At 36.0% G+C, this 14,898-nt stretch overlaps 1 protein-coding gene across 2 annotated transcripts in view; it reads left to right on the top strand.

The window, feature by feature from the left end:
• Positions 1 to 14,415, top strand: part of LOC145676905 (chromosome-associated kinesin KIF4-like) — a gene marked incomplete at its 5' end in the record, with an annotated part of 62,984 nt that extends 48,569 nt beyond the window's left edge. Inside the window, 2 exon segments of one of the 2 annotated variants that reach the window (XM_081747674.1) lie at positions 9,103 to 9,159; positions 14,306 to 14,415. In XM_081747674.1, the coding sequence (XP_081603800.1) occupies positions 9,103 to 9,159; positions 14,306 to 14,399 (151 nt within the window). 2 annotated transcript variants of the gene reach the window in all.
• Between the last annotated feature and the right edge of the window lie 483 nt (positions 14,416 to 14,898).

Here is a 14,898-nt window from a genome sequence, read left to right as displayed (position 1 = left end):
ATAAACAAACTATTTACAACATTGGTGTCAATCTTATTCCATTTCTGTGAGTGATTCTTACTTCCATGTTATAATATAACAAGGAAGTATTGTATTACGGTCAAAATGCCTAACGTAAATCCAGATACGACCAGATTTGGGTGAAGACATACCATTTCCGTATTGACGGCTGTGTCTGTGTGTATGTACGTCACGTAAAAGATTACATGTAAACATGGAGCCCTGCAGAACTTTCTATTTGGTTCAATATTCGTGAAGTATCTGACATTTAACATGCAATACCTTCCAAACGGTGCAAGCTACGGTGAAACTCGCTACACAAATGAATTTCTGAGAAATTTGTATATGAAATACTATGTCGCCAGCATTATTGTTCTATAGCAATTCCAATTAGAGCCAGCTGGTGCGAAGTGCAGTCGTGTTGAGATCAGTCCACTCCTACTGACAGACTTTCCAGAAATACATGGTGGACATAGAAGCATGCGGTTTGCGGCAAATAAGAAAAAAAAAATTTTTCCCCTTGATTTAGAGAATTTCCACATGTGCTCCATTAGTTGCCCGTGCGATGTTACATGCGAAACTTGCGCGTCGGGGACGATCTTCGTGTGTTAACGCATGAACAATCTGCATCATATTTGCGTATAACTTCAAGCGTTTGTGTAATATTTTTAACACAGTTGTCTTTGGGATGTCCAGTTCACTTGATGCACAATGTAAGGATTTCCGTGGGCTTCGGATTAAAGCAACACTAACACCTTTCACACGTTCCTCACTAACACTCAGTCTACCGCTTCTATCACGACCTGAAACACTTCCTGTTGCAATAAACTTGCTATACCATTCCTTCATGCTCTTAACATCTGGCGGCTGCTGCCCATGCTCTCTCCAGAATGTTCATTGAACTGTAACGGGAGATTTTGTTTCATGATACCACAACATACACTTTGCTTTCTGCTGTGCTGACGCAATTTCTAAACAAATGACTGGTGCTGCAGTCAGCTGCAATAGATGGCAGCACAGGCTGTAGCAAAATCTTGGCGTATCATACAAGCGATGTTTTCAGACCGTATGCTTCTATCATTCTTTGTTTTCTTGTTTATCAGGAAGAGATTTTATGTCCACCCTGTAGTTCACGGATTCTTTCCAAGAACCCAAAAATACAGTATCCATTGATTCTTGAGACGTCAGGAGGAATCTTTCTACGCCTGCCAGGGATTTGAACGAAATCGTACTCACGTTGGGGCCCTCTTGACCCCCCTAATTATCACGGTCATGATTGATACATCGTTGGAAAGGTTATGAAAGACAGTTTCCAAACGAGGTAACATTTCTGCAATTCCCCACTGTATTCGTAGAAGAAAACAGTCCTAAAAATATTTAAATAGATTTTTTTTTTTGGGGGGGGGGGAGCCTTAACAACCTTTGCAGTCACTCTACGCTGACAAAATTATGCTAATGTCTAGGCAGCACACTTACAATACTCATTGTTGCAATACAAAGCGAGATAAAAATTCAGAACGAAATTTCTATAAAAACGCCCTGTATATCATTTTCGAAAGGTGTTGCAGATCGAGTTGGTGGCCCTGGTAACCGTCTAATTACCACAGTCATGATTGATACATCATTAGAAAACTTATAGAACACAGATTCCAACACGATAACATTTGTCACTCGTACTTCGCCTTCGGCAACAAAACCTCAACAACCACCTGAACTCCAGTAAACAATGACGCCCTCGCTGACTTTCTATTTTCAGCTTAGCTTGTAGACAAGAGTATAGCGGTGAAATAATGTTACTCTTTTCTTCCTTTAAAAAAAAAAAAAAAAAAAAATGTGTGTGTGTGAAAGAAAATAGAATTTTTGTTTTACTTTAAAAAAAAGCGTAATGAATTCGTTTTGTGTAGGAAATATTCTTAAAAAAAGTACCTTATAAGAAAAATGCATTCAATTTGATGTTCACTACCGTTGTGCCATGTTATAACCACATTTTTGCTGCTTGCATAATGTACACTCATGTCCAAAATTATTGTCACATGTCTATAAATATGTTGTTGTAGGAATATAATTTGATAACGAATTCGCCCGGTATTTCTTATAATGTTAGTATGTGTATAATCGACAAACACATGTATGTGGCAAATTTCATGTCAAAAGAGCAATAAAACACAAAACTTTCTTGTTCATTTAGCAACATTTTGTTATACTCATTCCAAATTTCGCATTTATAGTTATTTTGCTATGAAATTTACCACAAATATACATTTCCCGATTATACACATAGTATCAGTATTAAAAGTACCCTGCAAAATCATGATCAAATTATATTCTTACAATAAGACAGTTATAGATATGCAACAATCATTTTGGACATGAGTGTACATCAACAAGAATTATGCTTGTAGACCAATTCAGTGAAAAGATGTCTTATATGGAACCATCTTGAAAATCAATGTAATTTGCGTTAAACAACTGAGGCTCAAGAAATCTGCCAACTTTGCCCCTTCCCCTTCTCCCCCTTATAAGCAACAAGTACATACAGGGTATTACCATATACTGCATTACTTCATTGCTTCACATACCAATTTTTGAATGTATCCCCAAGTGGGGGAATGACTCGAAAAAAAACCTGATGAAAAACAAAAGAATCACATTTATTGTAACAATCACCAGATACAGATTAGAGGCAATTTTATACTGAATATCTAACAAGAAAGGATTTGGGAGGGTATCGGCTAGGGCCTGTTTAGTAGGTACCATCCCGTCAGGAGGGTCGGCAGCGGGAATCGAACCCACAACCTCCTGAATACGAAGCTAACGCTATACCACTTGAGCTACTTCGCCCTCCGCCTCCGCTGACGTAACTATGGCTAAAGGAGGCACGGTGGCTTAGTAGTGGAGCTCTTACCTCTGGTTCGTCGAGTCCTTGGTTCGATCCCCGGTCAAGTTAGTTTGTGGAGGACATTGTGTCCGTGAGTTTCCTCGGGGTACTCCCGTTTTAACCCACACTCTCATTCTACCAATTCTTCCATCATTCACTTGCCTAATAGTCTCCCTTAGCCTAAAGAACATAAAGGTGGGACGTTAAACTGAAAGATTCCATTTCGTTATTTAACGGTGGCTTCTATAGCTTATATCCCATACATGTAAGCGACTTTTAATTGTTTTTTGCGATAGGTAGATAGATGATTATCTCGACCGAGTTTGTTAATAGAGTAAATCCGTTAACATATTAGCGGATAACTGCGAACTTAAATGCAGTTATGGGACCGCGGTAGCTCAGTTATAGAGCGTTCATCTCTAGTGCATAAAGTCCTTGGTTCAATCCTAGCTCGCACAGTGGTATAAACCGTGTACGTGGGTTTTCTCGGGGTTCTCCTGTGTTCCCCCACTTTCTTCATTCCACCATTAGGACGTAAAGCAATTTAATTTCATTTTTTAACTGGCTATTTATAGCCTATATCCTATACATGTAAGGGAACTTTTTAATTCTGTTTTTTTGCAACAAAACAATTACGTTGGCCCAGTTCTTTAATAGAGTTAATCTGTTAGTTTTAACAGGTAACGGTGAGTTTAACAGTGGCTATCCATATTCCATACATATATTTCTTCTCTCTCTACTGTCGTTCCGAGTTTATTAGTTAATATAATAGCGTTTTGTAGGTACTACCTGTCTTTCTACATTTAATATACTATATATATATATATATATATATATATATATATATATATAATGATGCGTTATTTTTAAGTTGCTCACCAAAATTCATAAAAAGTGGGGGGGGGACAGCTTACCGAATAGTCTTAACTTGGTATTGGAACTGAATTCTGCAATGACCATAAAAAACCCTTGGAGGAAACTTTCCAGCGTTTCCTGATACCACGGTTTGAAATTTTAAGTGGGGCATGGTGTCTGAGTGATAGAGCGCTTATCTCTGGTTCGGTCTCCGGCCAAGTTAGTTTGTGGTGAATATCGTGTTCATGTGTTTTCCCAGGATACTCCCATATTCTCATTCCACCAATTTTTCCATCGTCATTCACTTGCCTTAATCATAATCTCCCTTAGCCTAACGGGCATAATCGAGGGACGTTAGTTAAGTTCAAAGATTTTACTTCGAAATGGTTTTCTCCAACTGGGTGGTAATATATTGCCTGGATTTTGTTGAAGACAGCAAGATTTCCACCAACCTGGAAAACTTAGGGAATTCAGTTTATTTGTAAAATGTGGAAGACTCAGTGAACATGATGAAAAGCTGAGGAAACCAGGAAAAGTCAGGGAATTTTAAGTGCGGATATTTACTTCTCAGAACTCATTGTTTTTAAACCACTATTTTGCTACATCAGTAGCTTACCTGGCTACGTGGTAGGGAATATTTTATATATATATATATATATATATATATGTATGTGTGCATATATGGGAGATAAGGAACTGCCTGGTCGGGAAAAGATATAGTTCCCTTCTCACATTATATGTAGACCTGGAATATCTGGGAATTTGTGCTCCCAAATAAGTGGGAACCTTGCTCAGATATGCCTCATCTAAAGAAAACAACGAACTTATCTTTCACCAGCAAGATACCGTTCATATTGCTTACAACTGTTCTTTGAACCTTCAGATCGTAGTTGGACAACAATTTAAAAAATCTCCTTTTACGCTGCTTGTTTAGGTTTAAATCACGTTAGTCATGCTGTTCAGTTTTCTCTGAGGGCCCCCAATTGTAGAGGAAGCGCTTCAATGGGCTTTCGAGATGCAAGACCCCGAGCTTGCTTTTCGGAAACTGCACACGAAAACTCAACAATACTCGCTCTTTGACCCTTCTGTTTTCTACAAAGTTTCATATATTCGACATAGAAATGTGTAAGAGGATGGATCAAAAAGTAATGCCTCCTAAAATTAAAAAAAAAAATATGTATTAATGAGTTGTATAAAAAATGTTAATGAATATACAGGGTGTTTCAAAACCCCGACAACGTTTGGGAGGTAATTCCTGACACCAAGGTAAGACAAAAAGTACAAACCAACCTGAGTGTACAAATGCCTCCTTTCGCAGTATAGGCTGCCAAAAACATGACAAAATGAACTTTAAAGGTCCATAGCTCCAAACTTACGGGATTTACCATAGTCGGGTCAAGACTTCACTTAGGAACTCATGTGTGTGCTATCCAACAATTCATATTTCAGAATCCTAAGGTACGCTCGTAAAACTATGTACACATGTCCAAAATGCTTGTTGCATATCTATAAATGTCTTCTTGTACGAATATAATTTGATAATGATTTTGCAGGGTACTTTTAATACTGATACTATGTGTATAATCAGGAAATGTATATTTGTGGTAAATTTCATTGGAAAATAATTATAAATACGAAAATTAGAATAAAACAAAATGTTGCTAAATGAACAAGAAAGTTTTATTTTCGTTCTATTGTTCTTATTTATTGTTTTTTTTTAAACGTGAAATTTGGCACATACATGTCTCTGCCGATTACACACATACTGACGTTATAAGAAATACCGGGCGAATTCGTTATCAAATTATATACCTACAACAACACATTAATTGACATGCGATAATAATTTTGGACATGAGTGTACTTCCGCAACAATTTTTATAGAGGTAGTTGGTGAGTACGTCAAATTATATGACCGTATCCAAACTCCCGTTTTAAAAATTGTTGCATGAGTGCCTTAGGATTCTGAAACATGCATTTCTGGATAGCGCACATATTAGTTCCTAACTGAAGTCCTGACCCAGCTGCGATAGGTACCGTAATTTTAAAGCTATGGACCTTTAAAGTTCTTTTTTTTTTTCATTTTATGTTTTCGGCAGTAGGATTTCTGTACACAGTTGGTCTATACTTTGTCTTATCTTGATGTCAGGAATCACCTCCCAAACGTTGTCGGTGCTTTGAAACACCCTGTATAATAGCAAAAGGTATTACAGATCATAGTCTAAACTATCTTCTACAGAAGACTACCGTTGAATATAGTCTCTATGATTCTAAAGACATTTGTGCCTTCGTCGAACCCAGGCATCAAAACCATCATGGAAAAATTCAGGGGTTTACTTTTTGACCTATGATTTTAAAGCTATTTTAACTTCATTAAATTCATTGAATTTGTGACTTTGTGATGTCCCAGGCAAGAAATTATTCCTTGGACAGGAGGCATTCAATTCATCAGCAACACTCCGAACTGTAATGCTCCCGTCTCCTCGATTCAATTCATCAGCACGTTCTCGATTTGCATCTGTGATTAATGTTGACAGACGGTCGCTTCTTGGTTTATCTGCAATTTCTGTTTCTCCATCTCTAAATTTCTTCATTCAACGCTGCATATTCCTGATGTGCATTACAGAATCCCCATAAACAGTTCTGAAGTTATTATGGATTTCCTTTCCTTTAGGTGGACAACCTTTTTTGTCAGACATTCAATGCCGACTCTTTCTTTTAGCTTCAGATCCATGGTTCTAATCACTCAACTTAAAAAAGAAAAGACTACATTTAGTAGAGTAACAATATCGTGCATAGATACGAGAGGCGTCCAATAAGTAATCTACCTAAACAGGAAGAGAGCGGCGGAGCATAATGACGTCTAACACGTACGCCAAGGCCACTGTGGGGAACCTCGCTGCGCAATTTGAGGTCAGTCGGAGCAATGCAGTGGCTGTGAGCAGTGTGTGTTACGGCGCGTAGCGAATGTTTGCCGGATGCAGCTGTCTCAAGACTTGTTGGACTACTTTGAGGACAGGACAAATTCCTGTCCCAACTGGTGACAGAGAACCAAACCTGGATCCATCATTGGGATCCTGAGAGCAAGCAGGAGTCCATCCAGGTCAACCAATGAGATCCAACAGGCTGTTTCCCAGTGGTTTGCAGGCCATGACAAGGACTATTTTTCTCTGTGATTTCTTCATTGCCCACAAAATGGCGACGGTGCATATATTTCCATGGAGACTGCATCGAAAAACAGATGACCAGATAAGTCTATCAGCATTCTTTCCTGTCTAGGTAGATAACTTATTGGATGCCCCTCGTCGTTCAGTAGTTGTAATAGAAGCAAAATTATAGCGAGGGAAGTATTACTTTTTGATCCACCCTTGTATTAATTCTTATGTTGTGAAATTGAAATGGCGAGAGAAATGAACATTTGTATGAAATTAGAAAATTCTCTTTCTAGTTGTTGTTACGGACTCAATGAAAAGCTCCATGTGGACACATTTAAAACCAGCTAACTAGCATAGACAATCTGTAGAATGTCAGTACTTTTTAAAAATATAAATATTATTACTTTTTCTCTTTTATTATCATGCTTGTTCCTGTTACACAATAATTGTTTATTTCATTCCATATCTACGTAAAATAATAAGTCCTCTGCAAGTATAAATGTAAATTGGTATAATCGTATTATCTTTAAAAATAAGAGCGCATCAGCATAGTGAAAAGGTTCTCGGCCCAGTCGCGCTTTTCACTTTTCGAATTTCGTAGAATTTAATTATAAAACTACTTGTAACATTAGTATACCACCTTGCGTAAATCTTGCGAAAATAATTTTTCGCAAATTCAGGGTTAACAGTTACTTAGTTCAAGGCAACGATTATTTCAGACGGTATTTTATTTTCAACCACTTTGTAAGAAGACTAATATCACTGATTTAACATATTTCAAAAAACAACCAATGAGAGTGGGGCTTGGAAAGGAGCCTTAGACATTTCATAACTCAGGATTACTATTACTAACTTCAAAACTGTTTTAGTAGGATACAAAGTAAAAGTGTTGTATGTATAGCCATTGTTAGAGGCATGACTTTTTCGCAATGCACGATGAAACCAGATGCGTCAGAATTAAGTAATTTTCAGTGTCTTGACGATTTATGATATTTTGTGTATTGTCATTCCGTTGCGCGATAAAACGCGAAATTGGCAGTTTTGCGCGAAATTCCTAACAATACGCAAATTAACGCGAAATTTTAAAAGTACGTTTTCATCAATTTAAAACTGCGTTTTCCGCTGACGGAACGGTAGAACGTGGTGCATTTTGGGTGTTTCGGACACGGCTATAGAGAACATGTTGCGCGTTAGCTATCACCATCGCAGCTGGATGGGGAGGAGCCGTTTTAATTAGCTAGCGAATGGTTTGGACTGGTGGTAAGTGACAAACGTATAACAATGAAGGAGGAAAATGTGGGAACATGTAACATGGTTGTTTAATTAATCCAATGTTCTCGGGATTGCTGCCAGAGTGAGTGTTGCTGCACTCACTCTGGCAGCAATCCCGAGAACATTGGATTCATAGTAGACGCCAGCAAAGCTTCAAGATCATATGGTTGTTTAATGCTTATATGTAACTTGTGTGTTTTCAGAAGACGGCAAAACTTTCCTACTCATAGTGAGTTTAGTTATTTATTTTCCTTCAGTTTGATCAAAAAATATAATTTTCTGTAAGTGAAATTTACAATGTCAAGTGAAATATTGTATATTTGGTTTTTGGGTAATTAATGGTTCGTTTTTGTACTGATCTATGACTAAAAGGAACAATTTTTAAAATGTCAGGGAATATCTTTTCCACAAGAACTACAAAATGCAAAACTTTATTTGGAGAATGTGACAAAAAGCGAAATATGAAAAACGATACGCGAAATTTTCAAATTCTTAGTGCTTAAAATTCGTGCCCCTAGCTATTTTGTATGTCTGGAAATTCTGTAATAACTGAAAATCGAATGAAGGGGAGAATGGTTATTTCTTAGTGTTAGAGAGATGATAGAAATGATGGTGCAAATTTATTACGAGAATGTGCTTCTGTATCATTTCGGGTCCAAATATGAATTTAAACTTCCATATGAAAAAATGGTTCGAATATGCATTTGTATGACCAATAAAAACTGCATTTTCTTTAAAATGTCAGAAATACGTTTGCAGTTTTATTAGATATGTAAAAGGCTCCAAGATAAAAAGTATGATATAGAAATCCGAACCTTAATCATAAATATCTATTTGCCTACTTAGTTTACATGCTTTTAATGACTAAATATCCGGTATCTAGTAATTCTAAAATTTTCTTATTGGATCACAATATTTTATTAAAGTATTTATCACCTTTAGGAAACCCAGATATACTTGGTTTTCTCTAGAAAATTCTACAAGAGAACTATTTCCCGAGTAAGTGAAATAAACTTTATTATATTAGCTAAATTCTCTAACATAACGCCACTAATTTTTAATCCATAAAATTGATTGTGTACAAGGGAGCACTGTAGTTACTTTTTTAAAACTAGTTTCGCTATAGATATACAATAGTAACGTGTGATGGGCTTACTGCTTAGGGTGGAGAGGTATTTGCACATTATAAATTGGTTTGTAATAACTTGGGTACTTCCCTTATTATAGAATGGCCAGGATTTTTCAGAGCCAAACTACGTCGAAATTTCAGTTCTGTGGAGTCCGCACAACCAGTAATTATCTTAACATGTAACTGGTGAGCTGGGATTATTGTGACTGCTAACTCATTCTGTGTTTTAGAGATCTGTTTCCGGTGTGAATTAACCCAGTATTCCCTGTATCTTTTTATGAAGCTTACAATAGTTAATGAAAGCTGGCTTCTGACAGATAGGTGCACGTGTTGTAAAAGAAACTAAAGAGAGAGAGTGGTTCGCCAATCACCGCAGTATCCTTTCACGCTGTTTCTAGGCAAGCAATAGGAGAGAGAGAGAGAACGCAAAGTGATAAACAATAAAACAAATGTAAAGGAAGTGAATACAAATATCCAAAATAGTGATGTTAATAAGCGCAAAGTTATAAAGGAAAAAGTCCACTTCTATAATGAGAACAAAGAAGCTACATTGGTTAAATTTTTCACTGATATACGTGTCAGTCACCTGAAAGAATGTTTCATCTAGGAAACTCTAATCCAATCGAAATTATAAAATACATCATTGCTATGAAATATCGCCAGTTTATAAACGTATTTCCTAAGCAAAATTACAACTCTAATGTATACCCTTGACCAGAAAGCAGTATAGAAAGACTAGCTGAAATATTCTGTGCACGAAAAAAGTAGATTTATGTAAAATATTTGAAGGGTTTAATTGAACCTAATTTCTGTCCTTTAGAATATTATTTGAATTGAAATGAAATATTAAAATTTCTTTTTATTCCGAAAGTGTTCAATATTGAGATTTGCTTAAGTTGAACATGTGCTCTACTGTACACAAACTAGTAATTTAAAATACCTGATTCAGGTTTTTTAAAAAAAGAAATACATATTTGAAGAGGAAAAAGTCAATTTCTACAGTTATTCAGATTTCTGGTTTTATATTTATTACATCTTTCTGTACACAGAAAAGATACTTTTATTACTAGTGATAAAAGTTAGTGACTATTTATTTTTATACACCGTGATTCCCCTTGCCCGCGGTAGTCACTTCAGGTTGTGCTTGGAGGAAGGGGACAAAACTCTCTGACGTACACTCATGTCCAAAATTATTGTCGCATATCTATAACGTCTTCTTTTAAGAATATAATTGGATAGTGACTTTGCAGGGTACTTCTAATACTGATACTATGTGTATAATCGGAAAATCTATATTTGTGGTAAATTTCATAGAAAAAGAATTATAAATACGAAAATTATTATGAGTAAAATAAAATGTTGTAAAATGGACAAGAAAATTTTATTTTCGTTTTACTGTTCTTATTTACTGCTCTTTTGACTTGAAATTTCCCACATACAGTGAAACCTCTACTAACGGACACCTCTATAAGGCGGACACCTCCCTTAACGGACATATTTTGTAATCCCCAAACACTGTAATAGGAAAAACATATTGGCAAACCTCTCTAAAGCGGACACTCTCTAGTACGGACACGGACAGTCTTTTCTGTCTTTTATAGATATTATTTACCTCCGTATTACGGACACTTTCTCTAGAAACAAGTTGAAAAGTGTAGTAAAAATAAATTTTTAGTAATTCATACATGTCACCAAGGAAGCATTGTGACAACATTTTGCCCCCTCAACTGTCTCTTCAGCAACCCAGACGAAGCGTCTCTGTTTAACAACACTCCCACCCAAGCTGTTTTAGACACAAAAGTGATTGACAGTTGCCCGCCGAATGGAGAAGACAAGTTTAGTATTTTTTGCCCTCAGGTATGTATATTGTCTCATAAAGGACACTTCTGGACTGCAATTACCCCACAAATTAAACCTCCATACTGAAAACGTAGGAAGTACTGATAAGTATAAAGTGCAGAGAACTATAACATGTTATTTCCATGTTGTGCCTCGAACATAGAGTATTGGATGACAGAGGATAATGCAGTTAATATTCGTAAATAGTCTAAATATGTGATTCATGCAAAAATATTTTTTTTTTCTAATTGGATATTACCTTGTTCACTAATTTACATAAGAAAATATTGAAACCTCTTTAAGGCGGACACCTCTCTATAGCGGACAATTTTTGATTCCCCACGGCTGTCCGCTATAGAGAGGTTTTACTGTATATGTCTTTGCCAATTATACACATATTGACGTTATAAGAAATACCGGGCGAATTCGTTATCAAATTATATTCCTAGAACAATATATTTATAGACATGCGACAATAATTTTGGACATAAGTGTACATAATTTTATGTTTTTCATTAAACAGCGTGTCATTAAAAGTACTATCATAATTTAAAGCGGTATTACGTCGCTTTCGATAATCGTATTTAAATGAAATTGGTCACATTTGATTTTATATATATATATATATATATATATATATATATATATATATATATATATATATATATATATATATATATATATAATAGAAAATTATACCTGATAGACTTTGAATGTGGGACCTATTAGTGGCGATGCAGACGTCAAGACGATATTCCCATTCACGCCACACACGCTCCAACGTATCTGATAAAATAGACTGGATGGCAGCACTGATACGAACTCTCACTTCTTGCAGGTTTTGAGGCAATGGGGGTACATAGACACAATTTTTTACGTAACCCCATAAAAAATCACAGACCGTTAAGCGAGGCGACCTCGGCGGTCACTTGTAGAAAACATAATCATTATTTCCTACACGTCTCATCCCTCTTCCTGGAAGCCGTTCATTCAGATGTTCCTGAACATGTAAATGCCAGTGAGGAGGTGCTCTATCTTGTTGGAAAATAGTCATTGCCTTCTTCCAATTGTGGAAATAACCAATTAGTGAGCACGTCAAGATAAGTTGGACCTGTGACAGTGGCCCATATAGACTAATCACAATTCAGTAAACATGAGTGAATTTTACTTTTTCTGTGTTTGATCCCATTCATTGATATTGTTGTTCATTGTTCATGTGCACAAAAATATTTGTTTTTTCTTTTAAATGTAACCAATTTCATTAAATACGATTATCCAAAGCGAGGTAATACCACATTAAAGTATGATAGTATTTTTATGGACACACTACTTTTAATTAACATGTATATGCATCTCAAACTGAGAAAAGGCCAATTGTCCGCTTGCCCTCCATAAATGACGCCCCCTGCTTATGCGATTTTCTTCAGAATTAGTTTCTAGAATGAGCATCTTTCCCTATTGCTCTCTGTTCTTGTAAACATTAGACTGTGCAGTATTTGGAGTTTAACGTCCCTTTCAACACCGAGGTTATATAAGACCTGGACATACTTTAACGTGGAATCCGAATCACATGAGCTCCACTGGGAATTGAATATGTATCTCCCACCCTGAAGTAACTGTTAGAGACACGAGAAGAAGGAATTTTGATTTTTGTTTAATGTGTGTTCTAATAAACTATATTGCATAGCTTTGATATATAAATTTCTTGCATTCAAACATGAATGCTCTTCGTCAGTAAAATGCATATTATTTATTTACAAGTAGATCAAGACAACACTCTTAGTTAGTTTGTTTGTTTATTATTATTCTGTTGACGGTGTATTTTTGACAGATTTTAATCTCGTATAATGTAGAATGCCAATTTTTTACTTATTTTTTGGTCATATTTTATGTTTGTTTTACTAGAGAATACGCATATTGCTCTGTAATAGGATGGAGGTAAAAATAGATTTTCCTTGTAAGATCCGAGGAACGTAAGTCTAGGTTCAACTTTTTGCACTCTGGAAGGCAGTCCCCCAGTTTGTAACCAAAAGTGTACCAAATGTTGGGGGTTAACCTATAAGCGCTTGCTTTTTTTCTCCAGTGAAAATTTTGCGTGAAAAATAAAATGTTGTGGCAATGCGTGTTATGTTTTTCGATAAGATATTGTGCTCTACAAAATGGTGTTCAGATTTTTATGCTGATGTACTTTTTGTTCGTTTCGGGTCATTAAAACGGAGTCAAGTCAACAGAAAAGAGCATTTTCGACACCTGCTGCTGTTTGGGTTTAGTCGAGGTGCGAAAGTCACAGAAGTTGTTCGAGAGATTTGTGAAGTTTATGGCGAGGAATCGTTGCTTGTGTCCACGTGTTGACCGATGACGGGCAAGCAAATCGGCGGCGATCGTGGCGCGTTGATTGTCGTTGTCAGTCAAAGCATGCGAAACCCATGCGCCTAACTTTTGAACCTTTTCCATCGAGTGAAGGTGACGCTGTATAGTACTGTGGGAGCACTCTATTATCTCTGCCAATTCCCTTATTGTTTGGTGTGGATCTTCGTGAATAAGTTGATTCAGTCGCTCGTCATCGTCTGGTGCGATGCACATCTTTGAGGTCGAAATTGCCAAGCAATGCGAATTGTGAAACAATGCCATTTTTGAATCGCTTAAACTAATATTAAGCCGTGCGAAGAGGCACAAATCTCGCTAACAACTTCTATGGTTTGGCACCTTGATGAAACCCAAACAGCAGCAGGTGTCCAAAATGTTCTTTTTCTGTCCACTTGACACTCCATTTTAATGACCTGACAAAAACAGAAATTATATCAGCATAAAAAAAAAAAAAAAAAAAAAAATCTAAACACAATTTTGTAGAGCACATAATGCCCTATCGAGTAACAACACGAATTGCTACATTTTATTTTTCATGCAAAATTTTTACGCAAACACTTATGGGCCAACCCAATAATCAAAAAATACTTCTAAATCAAATCTAAAATTGTTTCTGAATATGGCCCCCAGTGTGTAGTCATGACCATCCTGGGATAAGAAACTTCCATGTACCGAAACCAAAATGGTTGCTTACATAAACAATTACTATTGTTAGTAGCTCTGTAGTAATATTAAATTAAACAAGCTGTTATATGTTCAGTTTCATTACAGAAAAAAAAAAATGTAATCCACAAATGTCTTTTCTTGCAGTCTGAGCGATACGGAAGACGAGAACATCCCAGTAGACAATCAGCCGTCTCCACCGAAAAGAAAGTACTTCGGCTCGCCGAAAAGTTTTTCGTAGTTCCACGATTTTTTTTCTAAAACAAATGTTTGGCAAAGTGTACATTAATAAATTAAACTTTTTTAATCTTTATATGTAAATGATTGTTTTAACTGAATATAACTTCCATTAAAGACCATTTTAATTGTAATGAGATACCTGTTAACTTCATTACAAATTTCTTAAACTTTTTATACGAACATCTGTATATAAAGAAGTAGAAGAAAATTGATCATTGTTTTAGAATTGAATCTATTTATTTTTAGACATATTCTTAAATTCTTTATACATAATGCATGTGTGTGTGAGAGAGTACATGTATATATGTTTTCCAGTAATATCTTCCTGTTTAGTAAGTCTGAATTTTGTATAAGTACATGATTTTAAAAGAATAAAAACAATTGATTATAATGACAATAGTTGTAATTACACAACACTTAGAAACCTATATTTTTTAATCTTGTAATACACAATTAAAAACCTAAGTATTGTGAATGTTGAAGTATGTCGTCTGTCCGTA

Source organism: Thermobia domestica, unplaced genomic scaffold (assembly GCF_964235325.1).
Source record: "Thermobia domestica unplaced genomic scaffold, izTheDome1.hap1.1 HAP1_SCAFFOLD_464, whole genome shotgun sequence".
Classification (NCBI taxonomy): Eukaryota; Metazoa; Arthropoda; class Insecta; order Zygentoma; family Lepismatidae; genus Thermobia; species Thermobia domestica.
Note: the sequence above shows the minus strand (reverse complement) of the source record. Positions and strands in the feature narration are given on the sequence as shown.